This window comes from Amblyomma mixtum, chromosome 6, assembly GCF_055824585.1.
Source record: "Amblyomma mixtum isolate Tamu chromosome 6, ASM5582458v1, whole genome shotgun sequence".
NCBI lineage: Eukaryota > Metazoa > Arthropoda > Arachnida > Ixodida > Ixodidae > Amblyomma > Amblyomma mixtum.
This window is the reverse complement of record NC_143017.1, coordinates 122,432,883-122,450,660: the sequence shown is the minus strand read 5'-3', so window position 1 is coordinate 122,450,660 and position 17,778 is coordinate 122,432,883. Positions and strand designations below refer to the sequence as shown.

General features: G+C 47.7%; 2 protein-coding genes across 3 annotated transcripts in view; both read right to left on the bottom strand.

Moving 5' to 3' along the window:
• Nucleotides 1-10,113: 10,113 nt before the first annotated feature.
• On the bottom strand, nt 10,114-13,104 carry LOC149340240 (uncharacterized). Of its 2 annotated transcripts, none has more exons than XM_089550691.1 (3): nt 12,917-13,104; nt 11,806-12,187; nt 10,114-10,523 (listed from the first exon to the last, which is right to left on the bottom strand). In XM_089550691.1, the coding sequence occupies exons 1-2, from the start codon at nt 12,947-12,949 to the stop codon at nt 11,849-11,851; spliced, it is 372 nt and encodes a 123-aa protein (XP_089406817.1). In that variant the 5' UTR covers nt 12,950-13,104; the 3' UTR covers nt 10,114-10,523; nt 11,806-11,848. The 2 variants fall into 2 exon arrangements, with proteins under 2 accessions (XP_089406817.1, XP_089406818.1); XM_089550692.1 differs by having other exon boundaries at nt 12,929-13,104.
• A 4,361-nt stretch (nt 13,105-17,465) lies between these two features.
• LOC149340239 (atrial natriuretic peptide receptor 1-like) overlaps nt 17,466-17,778 on the bottom strand; it is a 57,431-nt gene continuing 57,118 nt past the window's right edge. The window contains exon 11 of the mRNA XM_089551078.1: nt 17,466-17,651. Within this exon, the coding sequence (XP_089407204.1) occupies nt 17,466-17,651 (186 nt within the window). The remainder of the gene's footprint in view (nt 17,652-17,778) is intronic.

Below are 17,778 nucleotides of genomic sequence, written 5' to 3'. Positions count from 1 at the left end.
AGAATCGAGTGAGCGTAATTAGACTATTAAGACATTGCCGCGATAAGCACGCTTCATTTCTTCTGAAATATGCGTGGAGACTAGGTCCCAGTGTTGACCTCGAGACGTGTATTCTACGAACTCAAACTGAAAGTAAAGAAACAAAATTTCACAGGGGCACCTAATTACATTGCACTGGCAATGCGATAGCGTTAAAAGCTGTTGATGTCTTTAGCGGAAGTGGCGTCACATCCGGCAGTCGGGTGACGTCACTTCTCTCCTTTCAATGGGCGATGACCAGCGACGCATTTTGACCCATGCACTTGTGCTAATTGTGCTAAATGCAGGGTCCATGACTTCACTGTCCTGGTAGGAGACACGCCGTTGTGGAAGTGACTATGGGTTAAATTCGACCAACTCCGGTCCGTTAAACGGATACTGAGGCGGCTTTAGAATCAGCTAACCTTTTACGGTTTTGAAGTAGGGTCTTTGCTAATAACGTCTGTGAAGTTACTTTTTTCGATTTTGGCTAAAAGAGTGGCGCAATCACCAATTGAAAGCGCGATGTTTAAATCTCCCGCGTCCGGCGCGAGCGCAAGAGAGGAGAACAGCGGAGAGGGAAACCGCGTCCATGGTCCATGTCGGCCAACGTGACGTCACGCTGAGGAGCCGGGGATACTTCGACGCACCCGAGCGAGCTTGCAGCCAGCGTTGTTTCTCGTGCTGCGTGCGTTGTTCCTCGTATTGCGTGCGTTGTGACGTACAAAGTGTGACAGCCGACCTTGACCGTCAGGTTCAACACGAGGTACTGCTCTGCGTTCGTGTCCACGAACAATTACGGCCGCTACTGTGTCGTCTTCCACTGTTTTCCACAATACCATAAGCTAGCAACCACCGTGCTCGCAACGCAGGCGGTGGTGGTGGTGAAAAACATTTATCGTCAATTAAATTTTTAGAGAAAGGTGATTGGGGTAGGACCTTATTGGCCCTTTCCCCTCGCAATACTAGGTGGAGCCCCTATTGCGGGGCCCCATTGTCAAGCAACGCCGCCCGCGTCCGTTGAACCAAGGCCTTTTGGGTCATTAGGTCTTGACAGTCGAGCAGGGCCGCCTCGCTCGCTGCTGCGACGAGCGAGAATTCAAGCGGACCAAAGCATACTCTGCTCGAAGCACTTTCGTCAGAGCGGCTGCATGCAGAGCTTGTCCTTAGACACAGTTCCTTCGATTTTCTCGCGTATGAGATGCGTGTCATCATTGCCAAGAAGCGCCTCTTCTAAAAGTAGAAACATGCTCACTTAGCCCCTGCGGAAACGTTACAGGGGCTCAAGCATGTGTCGCTCTCGTCAGCTTAGGCGCGGCCAGACCACTTCAGAGGTGCTCAGCAAGGTTTGGTTAGTGATTTTATACTCAGTTCGACGTGTCCAAGCAAGCAAGCAACAAGCAAGCATCGAAGCTCTTCATATGCGGCATCTCGTTTAATCGTAGCTAAGCGATTAAAATGAAGGCGTTCGAGAGAGGTCTGTCTGATTTCGGATGCAAATTTAAGAGAGAAATGAATGCCAACCAAGTTTTTGCAAAAAAAAAAAAAAATACTGTTTCGCTACCTTACTCGGTTTCATCGTCAAGGTGTGGCAGCGGGCGAGTTGCAGCTAGCTTGGCTTTTAAACACACATAGTTGGCTACCAGTTCACTGAAAGTAAAACTGCAGATCTAGGAAGGGCGAATGTTTCCGAGAGGGCGGTTAAAATTTCCCGGCATCTGCTGAACGCGCCACGAGTGAAGCAGCAGCCTTGTGCGCGTATTTGGCTTGGTTTCCAGCGCACAATGATTGCGTCACTACCCTGTGGTCACATGCCTCGCACTGCTAGGCCACTGTGCTTCGCTCATTTTGACATCAACTCTGAGCTGTTTCATCGTTTTCTTGAAATACTTGCCCCAACCTACAACGTCGGGTACTGATGACAGGAGTTTTTGCGCACAGCGCTTTGGGCCTTTTCTTTAGGATGACGCTCTTTCGGGCGAGCCAGGAGGCGTCCGGTGGTGGTAATTGACTTGAGTACTGTTCGCCCCCCCCCCTCCCCCCCTCCTTGTTGTGCTGGCCCCTTTTACGCATGGACTGCATAGGCGTGTTTCACGCTGGCGTATGCTTGTGCTAGGCGTAGAATTTTTTGCTTGCGTCTTTTTCAGGTGATACGTTTCAGGTGATACGTGTAATGAACAAACTGTAGTGTACTTTTCTTTGGAGGTCAGTAAAAAAATAGTGGCCATATTCACTTTTACAACACCACGAAAAGCTGCGATCTGCACTCAACGCAGCGCCGGATCCGCATCGGCAGCTTCTCCAGTCCTCAAAGTGTCGTCACGACCTCTTTGACCAATCACGGGTGGCGGCGCGCCGCACGGTGTGCCCCGTGGCACAGGCCGCATATTTCTGCTAAAAAAGGCAATTCGATCTTGTTTTTGCATTATTTGGATGCGATATTTCAGTATACAGCATGAAAAACTATAGGACGCCGCTTCCAGCCTGATTTTCAAGAAAAGTGCTTCTGTCTCCCTTCAAGGCTCGTCGTCCATTGAAATGCGGCCGAGAAATAACCTGGGGCCTCTGTCTAGCGGCGTGACGCCGGAAGGCATAAAAACTTCATCACAGCGACGGCTGCCTTGTGCTAAGAAGCCGATGTACTGTCGAGAGCAAAAGCGTCTACGTCGTCGGCCGCAGCCCTGAGGCAGGCTTCAGGGAGGTGTTGATCGAAACAGAGTGCCCGCAGTTCGATGGTTGACTCTGAAAAAAAAAAAAAAAAAGGAAAAGAGCTTCCGCATGAGTCTATGCCTGATTAAATATCTGTCTCTGATAGGGAGAAGGGAAAGCGGGAAACTGGGCAGATATTTTCATTATTATAATATATTAAGTCGATTCTCTGAATACCAGTTATTGCTCTTTTCTTGCTTCTTTTTTGCCCTGTTACTCATGTTAAATGTTCCTTTTATTTATACAATTTGTAATATTTACCACCCCCTATGTAATACCCTCGTGAAGAGGGCCTTTAGGGGTATCTTGAAATAAATAAATAAATAAATGGTAGTGAAGTAGGGTTTAATGCGGCACGTCCGGTAAACAGGTCTTGAAGTCTTCCTGATACCGTGCCGTTAAGAGGAGATTTCGAGGTAGGCTTCGAGGCCTAAAAATGCCCCAACATGTATTTTTACGTGTCCCTTTTCGCTTTAATAGGACTCCATCAGCCCAACAGTGGAGAGAGCAGACGAAAGCAGCTCAGAAAAAAACAAACAAAAGGAACAACTCAGATGGGTGAGTTTTTCAGCCGCATTTTTTTTTTTTTTGCAGTGCCAGTTATGGTTGGAGAGCAGGTTGTCGTAACCACCGCCCCTTGAAAACCTAGTTGGCGATGGCTCGATAGTATATTTGATAATATACGTGCCCCTGACGTTACTGTTGCCAGAGTAACTCACAGCGCGAACATAAAGAATTATTAACGTTTTCTCATACTACACACAGCGTCAGGTAGTTTTGATAGAAGAAATCGTACTGACGTGTTTCTTTTTCTTTAAATGCTGGCCGGGAGTACGATTTTTTATATGAAATTGATATATAATGCACGCCATGACATATATTGATCACTTGTCCGGAATAGTCGAGGTCCGCAATAAATTTAAGCATAAAGAGCGCACGGCTCAAATCTTTTGTTCGGACTCGTAAAGCCCGTCTTATCGCGTTTTTTGGTCATTTAATTTATTGCCTGAGTGTGCTGGTAGTCTGTATCGATCCGTGGGCTATATAGACTGGCCCGAGAGTTATTGTTCCTCATGTACAACACGTATAAGCGATGCATTTCTTGGAAAATAAATCGATGCTCAGTAAAAGCTGGTTACCTTGAGCTTCAGCTTTACGTAAGTAAAGAGCCCGGTTATAAAAGCGGTTGTGTAAGTGCGCGAGAGCTGTAAGTTCGTTATTAAACATATAAGTAGTAAACATATAAGATAACATAAAGAATAAACGTATAAGTAACGTATGCGCTTCAGGTTTTCGCAAAACTTTGTGTCCACTAGCATAAACTAGAAAATGCTCCCGCAGACCTTAAATTTTTAGCTTATTCATCATTAATATGACCTAAGTTAGAATACGTATGCGTTGTCTGGGTCCATTTTACTAAAACTAACATTAAAGCCTTGAAATGATCCAGCGCAAGGCCGTCCGGTTCATCTTTTCAATATACCGTTCAACAGACTCACCAACTACCATAATACGGGAACACAAGATTCCAACTGTACAAGTAAGACGCAAAATTCTCAGGTTAAAATATCGTTTATGCTCAGAAATAACAGGTTGGCAGTCTGCCCTGTTCCCTATATTAAGCCACTCTCCGTGACACGTTCAACAAGACATCGTCATTCTGATCAATAACCCCATTCGCTGCCAGAACTAACGTATTTAAATATTCCTTTTTTTTTCTCCGCACGACAACTGTCTGGAGTGATTTACCTATGGCAGCAGTGACATAACTCCATTGAACAGATATAAGATTGACGTCACCTAACTTGTCGCGTATGTGTATTATTTTCTTTTCTTTTGGTGCTTATTGTATCTGTATTACTTTGTATCGCCGCACCTCCTGCAAGGGCCGCAAGGGCCTGCAGTATTCTGTAAAATAAATAAATAAATAAATAAATATTTTGAATTCGAACCGCGCCATTTTACCCGCAGGAAGAGACAAGCTACTTCCAGCGCTTTGCGTATACGCCAAGGTCAGAAATCGTGCACTGACAGTGGAGTCGGCGGAATGACAACACGAAGCCGTGGCATCGAAACAAAATATTTTTTTAATAATCTCAGTGAGTAGGTACGTCTTTTACAGCTCCAGCAAACGTCGACAACAAACACGTAACGTGAACCGTTAACTACAGATGTATCGTCCAACTTTGGCTACCTATTGCATATGAATAGTAAACACGACTGCAAGCGACGATGCAGCCCCTGGTAAAGAAGAGTAGTTATTCCACGATGGAGTATACATTTTTTTTTTTGATCGCCACCTTCCGTGGTCTTTTTTGCTCCCTTTTTTCTTTTCTCTCGTGACGCCTGACGCGTCGCTCATCCCAGAATCCACTCCGTTTCATAACGTCATGCTAACAGGAGCGCAGCCCGACACTGACGTACACATGTTCACCTACATAGATGGTCATGGGTATGGAAAAGAAATAGGAAACAAACGAGACAAACTACAAGTAAGCAGAACTTTGGCTTGAGTAGTGTTCCCAACATCGCCTACCGTGTAGTTGTCGCTTTAGTCGTCTTAAAACCTGTACAGTTAAGGGGAGCATGCAACAAGAGTCGCCACCCACCAACCTGGCGGATCCGGCCGCCTCGTTTGGTGACGGTGGCAATAATGGTTCGCGTTTTCACACCCTCGAGCAAGACACAAGCATCGTGAGGCGCTGCGGCTATCCCATCAATAGATCAAACGCGCACACTTCGAGTTCTCCAAGGCGCACAAACAACTGCGGCCGACGATGTGAGCCCAGTCGCAGACTGGTGCTCAGTACTCGGGGAGGTCTCCAGACACTGTGACGTCGCCAGCAACTGACCCTACCTCTAGATGAGCTGGTGATCACTTTGGTGTTTGACAGGAGTCGTGTATGCGGTTGTCTGCAGGGAGGCGTGGCTAGGTGAGTCAGTCTCAGAGGGGCTAAGCAAGCACACGTCTTGGGAGGAGAGGGTGCCCTGCCCGCAGTACACCGCACGCCACCGCTACGTGGCGCTTGTATTGTATATTGTGTTGACCAATGCAAAACATCCCTGAAAGTTCTGTGTTATGGCTTATGGTTTTGTGCTAAGAGGGCGCTCCTGCCATTTTGTTATTGCTGATATTTACGGCGACCTTGGAAGCGAGAACGCTCATTCGTTAGTCCTTTCCGGAAGTGCTAAATTTCGGCTGTACCTGTCCTTTTTTCTTCTTCTTCACTGTGTACGTCCGCGTCCTGCTCCACTCCTTTTCACATGTTGCAGAAGATGCTGATTAGCTCCTTTCCGCTTGTTTCAATTGCGTATTGCTTCTGCTGCTCTCTTTTGCAATTCTCCTTTCTGTGTCATCTGTTCTCCTACGCATGGAATCAACATCTCTTAGGAATGTAGGAACCAAAAGATTGGAACCAAACACCTGCTTTATTTTTTTTTTTGATTTAAACACCGGGTCCACTGCTCCTAAGTGCGCTTAAGCACACCGGCTCCTGGCGTGGAATGTGTTACTCATATACTGCGGCGTTTATGCCCACGCCTGCTGTCACTAAACTCAGTACTGCAGATAATGATGGCGTCGCGAGCAGCGAAACCTTGGCGACGTTTGAAAATATTGTGGGCTTCGTATGAGGATAAGCTGCGCTCGCACTTAAACTACATTAATGCACTTGTCAACCGTTGTTCAATTGCGCCTACATATAGCTTCCTAGAAAATTTTCGCCAGCCACAGGGACGGTAAACGCGCAATTCGCCGCAAGTGCGGTAATGACAACATCTTGCGCGCAAAGTGGAAGCTAAGAGTTATTTTTTTTTCCTTTACTGGCTCCTGCAAGAAAGTGCTAGACGCAGCTGCTGTGCCAGGTTTTGAGCTGCGTTCGTGCCGAGCTCACTGTGTAATTGCAAATTAGTCCACACATTTGTGGCTGTGCGGTATTTAAAATTCTTGAGGAGTAGAAGCAGCTGTTACTCTTTAGATTGCGACTTCTATTTATGACCGAGTGAATCGGTGGATTTGATTTTGTGAAAATAATGGAATTTTTTTCAAAGCGTATTCGCAACGGCGCAGCTTTCTTTCTCTTTTTATTTGCCCACCCGTGTCATTTTAACGTTTTCCTGGACAGTCATTTACTTTGTTCAGTGATATTCACAAACATCTGCCAAATTTGGCGCATTAATTGCTGCGGGCAGCTGATATTTGCTGGACTCGCACACCACAGCATGCATTTGATTTAGAGGGAGACACTTCTGTATGTCTTCAAGCTCGGCTATACTGCTGAAACTAAACAAAATGAGTAGTCGATGGAACCCGATTAACGTTGTTCAAAAGCCCGCCGCTAGACATTAAATGTCGAGAAGTGGCATGATTAAAGCACGTGCATATGATTGTTTCGCTATGTGTGCTCAAGTCGAATGGGACTTGCATCTGTCAGAGCCCAATTGGTCTCACGAGTTAAGGCTAATCCGTACTTTTCTAAGATCTCTACTGTGCCTTCAAAGTCCATCGATTATTCGTCATGCATACTTCTCCATGCACTGGGTAGCAATCCCCATTCTAATATGGTTAATTTCAATCTTATCAACCCTATCCTTTTCACATCTCCATTCTCCCAAAAGGAGATGGATACAACTTTCCTAATAGCGCTGAGTGCTAGGCCTCGTCTATGAGCGGACTTTTCATGGAAACGAAAGAAACCGAGGATATTGATAATAACCAGTGGTACAGGCCGTTGCAAGGGTGGCCTTATTTTGACACTGACTTCATGCCGGTAATAACGAATTTCCTTGTCGGCTGAGCTATTTACTATTCTTCCTGCTTCTCTCTTCCCTCTTTCATACCTCCTTTCCCTTCCGCTAGTATATTATAGACAACAGGATTAACTTTCCCTTAAACCTGCTGGTTTCTCGTTTTCTTGTTCCTTCTATCTCTCATTCTCTCACTGTCTCTGCTGCTTTTCAACAACTTGAGCTCAGTGTGCGCGGACTGACGTCAGTGCCGCTTCTGCGGTAAACTGTTACCGTGTTCTCGTTGTGCGCACAATTCCTGCAACCACATGCAAACGTAGAAACAGTGTACCATCAACGATTGCTACCTGGCATTTCAGCGCTAACTTATCAAGCTCTCCTGGAGAAGGTCCCGCGTGTTCATAGCGTCGCACGTCGTTCAATGGTCCTGTTCGGGCAGGCGAGAACTGCGCGTGGCATGTCTTCTTTTGTGTGTGTGTGTAGATATTCCTCTCTTCGGTCCCTTCGCCTTTCTCGCCGAAATGATTTCCGTGCAAAAAAAAAAAAAAAGCGGCAAAAACAATTGCGTAAAAGGAGAGATGTGCAAGCGCATTTCCAATTTATAGCACGCCAGAGAAAACCGGCGCAGACGCTGTGGTACATAAAAAAAAAAAAAAAAAACTGGTCGCGTAGTGAAGAATGCTCCTGAATGCCAACCGGGTTAGTTTCTTTGCTGACGAGAAGGTGTTGGTGCCTAGCCCTATGATGAGTGGGAAGCGGCATCCGACTGAGTGTGGGTGCGTTCCGATTCCTCGCGCCGGTTTTTGAAGAGAAAAATGCAGACAGCCGACCCAGCGACGGCACGCGGAGCGAAATGATGTGCGGCTAAAAATGACGCACCGCCCATCCACATCTGGTACGTTTTTTTTTTCGTTTTTGCTTTTAGTCGCTTTAAGACTGTAAGGCTGCGAGACAGCTTTTAAAGTAACCATCAGAAAACCAAGCAAGTCCTCTGGAGAAAATTATATCCTTCCAGAGAAAATAAAGAAGGGAAAGGGCCCAGACAGCCAGAAAACATAGGCCTAAGTTTTTAATTAAAGACCAGTCCGCATACCTTACGGCGGAACAGTGTCTGGACGACACTGTGCCGGGATTCCGCAGTCCTACCGAAGGCACGTCGTCTGAAAACATGGAAGCGGAGTTCATTGTTTAGCTAAATATTAATGGCTGTAAGATGCGCGGAAAGAATGCCGCACGATAAACACCGCCATCTGTCTTGGAATGCAGCCTAACAAAGAACTAAAGGACGATAAAGGCACCACACAGTTGCCAGCATTTTTGTCCTTCGTTGCACTGTATTCAAGACAGCGTTCCCCTAACATTAAGTAGATTATTAAAATGATGCAAAGTTAGTCGCGTGTGCACTGTGTCTTTTGGCCTTGTAGACGGCTTAGTGTGCTAGAGGTTGTTACGCGATGCATAAGACATTTCCCATAATTTCATGAACCACAGTGACGGACGAGCCATTAAACGCGCAGCTCTTATTTGTCTGAGGAACTGCCCGAAAACGATCACAGAAATTTCAGTCCCCGAGGCTGTAAGGCGAGAATTCCAGGGTACCGCTATAATTCTCGCGGCTGCCTCCTCCAAAAAAGCGCTTTCCTTGGCTGTTCGTTTCCTTCCTAGCGGAAACTACAGTCCCATTGGCTCCGCGATGCTAGCGGGCATGCCGATAAGAACTCGGCAGATTCGCGTGAATTACGTGACGCTTACGTTGTTTTGTGTTGAAACCGCACTAGAATACTGGTGCAAATGCGTTCAGCTCGCTTAACTCACTCGGGTAAACAGGGCTAACATACTCTCGTTGACAGGCGGCCAAGCGTCTTCGTGACGGCAGCGAGGTCAATAAGTTCGGAGGCTATTACAGGTAGCGGACGTCGCTAACAAATCGCACAAAATCAAAGCACTACCATTAAAATTAATGGTGGTGAGCTTGAACAGACGGCCCGCTAGAACAAAGGCCAAACGTGTAGAAATTTGTACGGCGTAGATAAGGTTGAAAATGCTGAAGCCAGAGGCATCAATGAGAGACGTGTCTTCTCGCTGAAGCCAGAGGCGTCAATGAGAGTGTGTCATCGTACAAGATAAGCGATGTAAAACACTGACGCCACTATCTTATTGCTTTTTTTGTTTTCTGCGTTGTCGCCTTTATCATCAGTCTACTGCAGACCAAATGGCTAATAAGCCTTTCAGCTTGCAGTAAGAACGAAACACTGCTGGAATATAGTACTAGTTAGACTGACACAGTGGCGTCACGGCACACAAAGTAATAATAGACCGTGCATCAAAGTAGCCATACCGCTAACACCAGAGTAATTTAGTAACTTCAGCTAACGCTGCCTCTGTAACCTCTTCGGAGCAATGAGGAAGCTCAAAGTGAAGAAAAGAGTAAATGACCTGCTGCACGTCCTTTTTGTCTCGATGAGATGTGCCACAGTCTGGGAAAGAAAGCTCCTGGGCGAGCAGATAATTGAGGCACAATACGCCGTCATGAGAGCAACGTACTCAGGAAGCGCTCTTGTGGTCTTGTGGAATTGCAAAATGAAGCTGCCGGGTCAGAGCACTCATCGGTTCTCAGTCGTCGCCGTGACGCCGTCTTTCTTTTTTGACGACCGGACTGCTAAAAGAACGGCATTAAATTGCCCGCGCTTTCGTCTTGGCTTCTGCGCCTTTTGTCCAGCCGAGAGAATCGGAACGCACCACCCTGTGCGAGTTGAGTCTGTGGAGTACGTGTGGCAGGCAGCGAGCGCGCTGTTGGCCTCGGCGCGATGCCCCTCACGGGTATTTTTGTTGTGTTTGTGTGTGTGTGTGTCTAGAGAGATGTGGGCACGTGTGTTCCCTCTCCGTTTCGCCGCCGCCATATTGGGACGTCGCAGCAGCGGCGGCGGGCAGCTAGGCAGAGCCGGCGATGGCTGCTGGGAGAGGTGAGAAGAGGTCGTCGCGCCGGCCATTGCGCGTTGCTGGCTCTTTGTGGTCCTAGAGGTTTTGGCACGCTCCCTTGGTCCCCTTGCCTGCGATTGGAGAGGGGAAACGGAGGCAGGGAAGGAGAAAAAGGGAAACCACGCTGAGACAGTTAAGAGGTCTCGTGGTTTCTGCTGGTTCATAATAATGGTTTGCTCAGGACGAACTGACGGGCTAGTTGGTTACACATCTCAAAATTTCCGGGCGCACGAGAACGAAACGAAGACTGACAGAGGACACACGCCACAAATAGTGGTGATCAGGATCAAGTTGTCGGCCCGCCGTTTAAGAGCCGTGTAGGTAACCTTGAATGCATTTTCTGCCGGTAAAATTACTCCCATGAGGACAGCAACGTCACTGTTCTTTCCACAGGATCGACATCATGTAGAGACGTGGCTCTTTTCACAGGCAATGTTATGGACATGTAGAGGAGGAGGAGGAGGATATAGAAGAGTAAAGGCAGGGAGGTTAACCGAAAGAATAATCGGTTTGCTACCCTACACGGGGGGAAGGGGGTGAGGGGATAAAAAAAAAATGAAAGAGAAAGGAGAGTAACAGAAAATTGAAGTCACTCTAAAACGTCACTGTTCCTTAAAGTCACAGCCTATCGTGCAGGCCAGAAGTTCTCAAGAAGCGGAGCAGTGCCTTGCAGGCCTTCTCCGCCGACGACCGCCGCGGCCAGTGGCCGAGAATCTTCATTTCCGTGAAAGGGCGTGTATCTAGGCGCTCCAGCGCACGGCTGAGAGACTGCCTTTCGGTGGTGTAGGCAGGGCAGTCACAACGTCCGCGGAGAGTGCGGCGGGAGGGATGGAAGTTCTGCTCGGACTGTTCAAGCGTCCCCTTTGATGCGCGTAGCTTTGCACTCTACCGCGCCTGCTAGAGTGCCTGAAAAAGTGTTCGTCGCCGCTACTCTTACCACTCAAATTTGTCAGCGGCATTGTCCCACGCTCGCATGAAAGCTATAGGCTTATCACCAGCAGCAAGTCGTGGAAGCCACAGGAACCACAGTTACGCTGAATATCACTTGCGACAGGCATCGCGCCGTGAGAGATGAGTGTCCCAAATTGCTGACACAAATGAATGTATTTTAGTGATAATACACATGATAGCCTTCAGTAAGATTTTCTCGCCAGTTTCAAGAAATATATACGGAAGCCAGCTGTACCACTCTGAAGCACCATGCAACTTGCGTCTGTTCCGACGCGTTGCACGTTATACTAAGCGCGACTGCAAGCACATTCGCGATTCCGGCGATTCGTGGCAGGTGTAGAGGGAGCCAGTGAACGGAGCAGCGGTGTAGAGGAGGGGCGGGGAGCACGAGCGTATAGATACCTGCGTCGTCGTCTGTGTCGTGGTGTTGTTCCGGCGCGGCGTCCTAGGACCTCCGGGACGGGGTGACGGGCGTCGAGGGAGCGGCGTCGTCGAACGGGGGCCGGCCGATGCCCGAGACGCTCGTGACGGACGGTCCGTCGGGCACGGGCCCGCCGCCCTCTCCGCTGGCCGTCGAATCCTCGGGCGTCTTGGAGACCTCGGTGGTCTCTTGCTCGTGCGCCGTCGCGTGCGCATGCTTGTGCTTGTGGTGGAAGGGCTGCAGCGAGAACCGCCGGTGCGTCACCTTGCGGCCACCGCGGCGCTTCGAGATGTGCGGGTTGTCCTTGCGCATCGTCTTGTTCCGCAGCACTTGCAGTTGGGTGTACACGCGCCGAAGCTCAGCCTGCGCACGCGCAAAGGAAAGAAAAAGCAAACACGCGTGTGCATGCATGCGCACGGAGCAACCCTTACCGTTACCAGGAATTCGGGACAGCAGCCAGCCAGTGCCGCTAAGTCTAGCGGCCTATAGCACGTTATTGGCAGCCACTCGGTCACTCTCTCTCTTACGTCACAGATGACGTAAACGCACTGTCACCATGCGCCGCGTGGTGGCAGCAAAGGAAACTAGAAGCACTTGTTCCAAATTCCTGGTAATGCGGGAAGCGAAATACCAATGCTGCAAGGTGAGTTAGTAGCACACCGGTGACCATGCTGGCCAGGATATGATGGGTGGGCGCCCACATTGACACTCCGTTCACTCTTCGAACCGAGAAGGGGGGTCAATACATCGAAAGAAAGTGCACCGATAAAGTTGTGAGGTAAGTAAAGAAATAATTATTTAATTTAACACGCCGGAGAGTCGAGGAAGCGGCTGTGAGGTACGTCATATAATGGAACGCTGCGGATTCAATTCGATTAAGTGAGCCTCGTGACCCTAAACCTACGTTCGACAACAGTTTTGTCCCCCCCGCCCCTCCCTTATCGAAACGAAGGCACCACGGTAAGGAATGTATTCGCGACTTAGTGCTAAGCAGCAGAAAAGGACACCCACTTAGTCGTCGCGGCCGGAAATTGTAAGCTTGAATGCAAAAAAAAAAAAGCAAAATGAAGAGAGAGAGAGAGGTTGACGTACTGCGGGTCTTACCCTTATGTCTTCCGGATCCATGTCTGCCAGGTTTATGTCTGCAATGTCCACCTCTCCGTTGGAAAGAACGGCTTCGTGGAGTTTCAGATTCTCTGGATGCGGATCCGGAATTTCATACGATGAAAAATGACGACTGCGATGCTCTGTTGCCAAGTTTGGAGGCCGGTGGTGGTACCATAACTGCGACGCCAAGAAAGGGAGCAACCATGAGCGCCGAGCACGCCCATTAGTGCTATGCATGACTGTGATAATGGAACATGCGTGTTTCTCTATCTTTTTGCACTTAACGATGGAAAGCACGATTTCAGGCTCCTTAGAAACTGTCTATTTCGGCGCCGTTCGGAAACAAGCAATACAGCTGGTGGCGTGCATTTTGATGCAGTGTGTTGCGCTCTGTAGTGGAAGCGAAACTCTCAACAATTGCAACACGGCAGAGTGGCGCGCGGATCGAAGAAAAAAGAGAAAAGCGAGACGCCATCTTTTTCTTTTTTTTTTTTCAAGGGCGCATGAATCTTCGGTTGACGCGTTCGCTCTTTCTTCTTTAATTACACAGTATGTTGAGTAGAATACGTAATACAAAGTAGTGTAACCGTATAAAGAAGCTAAAAAATGCGAAATTTTATTTCTTTTCCATCGCTAGAGACCAGCACATTTATGCAGTTGCGTGTCAGACCTTTGTGCACATTAAGATCGTTGGGTTTTCAATGTTCCTAGGACAGACTCTCTTGTATTCTTTCTGAACCCGAGCAGACTCTCCTTACGCATGGGAATCTCTGTTTGTCCGAAAAAAGCTGTGATGTGGCTTTTTCAGGAGTTGCCAGCATCTTTTTTTATTCGACGAGCGTGACACAAGGCGTAGGTATTGAGCGCTCTCTAGATCAGTTAAAAAAGGGTGTGACGGTTGCAATTACTTAATTTTAATAAAATCATTAAAGGTGAACGAAATCAACTGCGAAAATTTCCTGCCTCCAATTGCTGCCGCGAACTGCTGTTGGAAAGTCAGGACGAGTGCATTAGCCACCTGTGACGTTCAATTGATATCTCAATGTCGAGTTTGCCCGGATTTGTAGTCCACTGGTGAAGCTTGCTTAGTGCGCTGAGGTTACTACATTTGCTTAGGAACATGAAGTTTAAAAATGGGAGCATGTCAGTGAGCGGTTTTACGGTTGGTCATGTACTGTTTTTCAGGCACCTCCAAATTCGCGATGTTTTTTGTAGTTACGGCTCCAGATCTGCGGACACCAGCTGGAACCACAACGAACCGCGATACCCAGTAAGTCACGTGAGATAACTGGCTCGCGAGAAGTTAGAAAAATTGTAATATATAATTTGACCTTAATTAATAACAGATTTATGTTTCCTGCATCCGCATTACGTTGGATAATCACCTCGATAACTTGAACGCACTCAAGAATGAGAAGAAAATTATTGTGCAAATTGCTTGGCGCGATATCGAAACGTCATCATTCTAGAAAGATTGCGAACATCTTGTGATGTGGCAGCGGTATCCACAATGGCCGAGATTTCAATCGGATATGCTTCTGTGCGTTGTCGCGACAGTCGGTTTTCTCGTCTGGTTCCTATCGAGGAAAGCCTTGATCACTCCATCGACCAGGCAGCAAGCGGAAAGCTTTTGCTCGAATTATTCCCGTCGATATTGTGCGCTGTGTGTTTATTTAACGTGCATTTTTTCTGTCTGTTGTCCGAACGCTTCTATTTTTTCTTTATTGGGACACTGTGCCTGCAGCGTTTAACGACTTCGTTTCCTGTGCGTTCGTCGGCGGCTCCATTCTCCTTTCTGCCGTCTTTCCATCCGTCGGTCGCAGGGCATTGCGTTATGTTAATGGAAAAGGCGCATGCGAATGTGCTCAGCATACTCAGAGTGGAGGGCTGCGCAATAAGAAAAGAAAACAAAAGGAACGAATAGCAAGAAAAACCACTGCAGGGGCTCCTGTAGCTGCAGCAGTGATAATAGAACTCCGGAGCTGGATTTCAGGGCCCGTCCTCCGCCAGCTATAACTCGATTTCATCCCACGGAACGGATTTCAGTTGCATTAACCGGGATCATTAGCGGGCCGCGGAGAACGGTGCGCTACTAACGCGATCCTCGCTTCCTCTGTTTATTTTTCTTTCAATATCTTCCCAGCCAGCGCACGGCCGATTGCAGTTCGCAATTTAACGCCAGCAGAAGTGGTCCGATGAGATCAATTCGCTTTCCCCTCGTCGCCCTTGCTTCATTTCTCGCCTAATGCTTGCGCGTGTACGAAAAGAAAGCAAGAAATGAAAGTCAAGAAGCAGATCTATTGCCTTGCTCTGAGTTCGTAGTCTTGAAACGGCATAAACAAAATACCCCCCCGCCCCCCCTTCCCCTTTCCCCTTAAATTTGCTCATCGCACATTCGGTGAGCATAACAAGGTGGCAAGCAAAAAAAATCGCTGTGGCTTAGCTTGGTTCAACCCGGTAATTGCGAAAGCAATATCCGTACCTACGCCATGGTACAGCTGGTAGTGTAGCTGGTGGTGGTTCTTGTGGTTAGACTTGTGGCGATGCATCGGTTATACAATCCAATCCAATACATTCCATTCCAATCCAATTCAATCCACTCCAATCCAATCCAGTCCACTCCAATCCAATCCACTCCTATCCAATGCAATATAATCTAACCAAATGTAATCTAATATAATGTAATCTAATCCAGTCCAGTCCAATCCAGTCCAATCCAATCTACTCTAATCCAATCTAATGCAATCAAGGTCAAATGAAGGTCGATGGTGGTCACGGCCGCGGCACGATGGTGGTCACGGCCGCGGCACGGCAAAGACGTGAAAGTGCAAGGAGTATTGCTTTCGCAATAATATTTTTGATTGCTTGTATGCGGTTTCGCTCTTCCATTCTCTGGAAAGGTAGCCCGCGCCGTCTTTGGAAGGTGTTATAATTCAAGTTAGTGTCTCTTCGTATCCAAGGCGCTTTTTCACGAGCCTCGCGGTTCCAAAAAAGATGAGGTCTACCTTGAGTCTGCAGCTGAAACGAACGGCGCCCCAGCGCACCCCTCCTCGAGTGTATCACGGGTGTAGGTTGGCTGCCCTTGCTTTCATTCTAAAGAGCGCACTCCAATTAAGAAGCAGGCATGTCTTGCGCTGCGCCGCTGCAAACGTGCGAACGTGACTGAGCTTCCAGCGACGCTTTAATTCTACTCAGTCCCGAAGCACGCATGCACGCAGCAAAGCTGCGCATTACGGCAAGAGTAGATTCGGATCGATCACTTGCGAAATACGAAAGGGCCCTGTGCGATGGGTGTTCTTGCTTGCTTTCGAGGAACCGCGCTAGGAAAGAAACGCGCAGGGTAAGCTTTTTTTATCTTCTTTCCTTAAATCTTTTTTCATTTCCCTTAATCCCACTCTTTTCCCTTTTCATCATTTAATTTCATACTTTTCCCTATTTCCTTCCCCGTTCCATCCTGTATTCTTTCATTTCGTTGTCTTCTTTGAATTCGTTGCTTCATCTTTCCTCCCGTTTTAACCTTCCCCCTTCCAACCTTTTTTCCTTTACTAGAAATAATGCTTAGCAACAACACAGGACAAAGGGGAAGACACCCATGCCAAGAGCGCTTCCAAATTTATTAGCAACTAGCTCCACATTGTACTTTTCAGTAGTCCCCTCCCTCCTTCCTTCCTTCCTTTCCTCCCTCCCTCCCTCCCTGTTGGATTCATAATTTTTCATTCCTCCTAATTCAATTTTTTTTTCGGCGAACGGCTCCGTCCAACTCATCGAACTGCCCTTTCGCTCGTTCGACATTGAAAACGCGTTTAATATCTGCAGCACGCGGCTCCTCTTCTGTAGTCAGCTCATGTAGAATTTAGGTTTTGTACTGCGTCGAAGAATGTGGAGTAATAGAGTTGGAAGTACAACTTTGGACTGGAAAGAAAGCACCAGAGTAAAGCCTTGTTACTATGACCGCCGTTATTCCGGAAAACTGGGTAATTCGGACACGCCGTCCGGTCCCGTGAAACGTACGTAAATTCTGTGGCACCAAACACGTTAATTCGGACGAATTTGGGCTTTCTTTGGTTAGTTGGGTCATGCACTGGAGCTCGCATATGGATAGAACGATGGAGATGAGGCGAAGATGTTGGTCAGTGAGCGGCTCGGAAGGTTGACCACTATACAAAGTGCTTTATTTAGGGAAGCTCGCTGCTAATTTGTAAAAGTAAGCATTTTCTACTAAAAACCACAATTTCGGCAAGGTAACACCAGTGTTGACGTTAAGCAAACAGGTGAGTCATGTTGGCTAGTAAGCTGGTTAATTGAATTCTAATGGATAATTTTTAACTATTACAGACAGAAAGCCGGTTGCAATCAGAGATTTGTAGCTGACCATTATTATTAGCCTTATCTATTTTAGAATTTCGAAAACTCGATTACCCTCGGCGCTATGGCTCAACAAATTTTAGGCATTTCTCGTGAAGGTCGAGAATAACACGCCGGCTTTGTGCGCACAGCGACGTCCACCAAATTGCGTCACACAGCGGCGCATTTGTCACGTGACCTCTTTTGTCCCGTCCATGCTGCCAGCGCTGCGCTGCTGGCCGCGGCTCACTTCTGCCGAGGCGGGCACAAGAAGGTCAAGTGACGTGTGCGCCGCGCAGTGGCGCTCACTGGCGGACGTCGCCTTGCGCTCTACGTAGGCGCGCGCTTTCGAATTGAGCAAGAAATTGCCAAAATTCTTTGAGTCACAGAGTCGACGTTCATAGAGTTTTATTACTATTACTAGTGGTCACCTACATATCTCTAAGTGCCAGCCGGTGCCTATCCTTTAATTGTTAAAAAGTCAACTATTAGAATTTACTTAA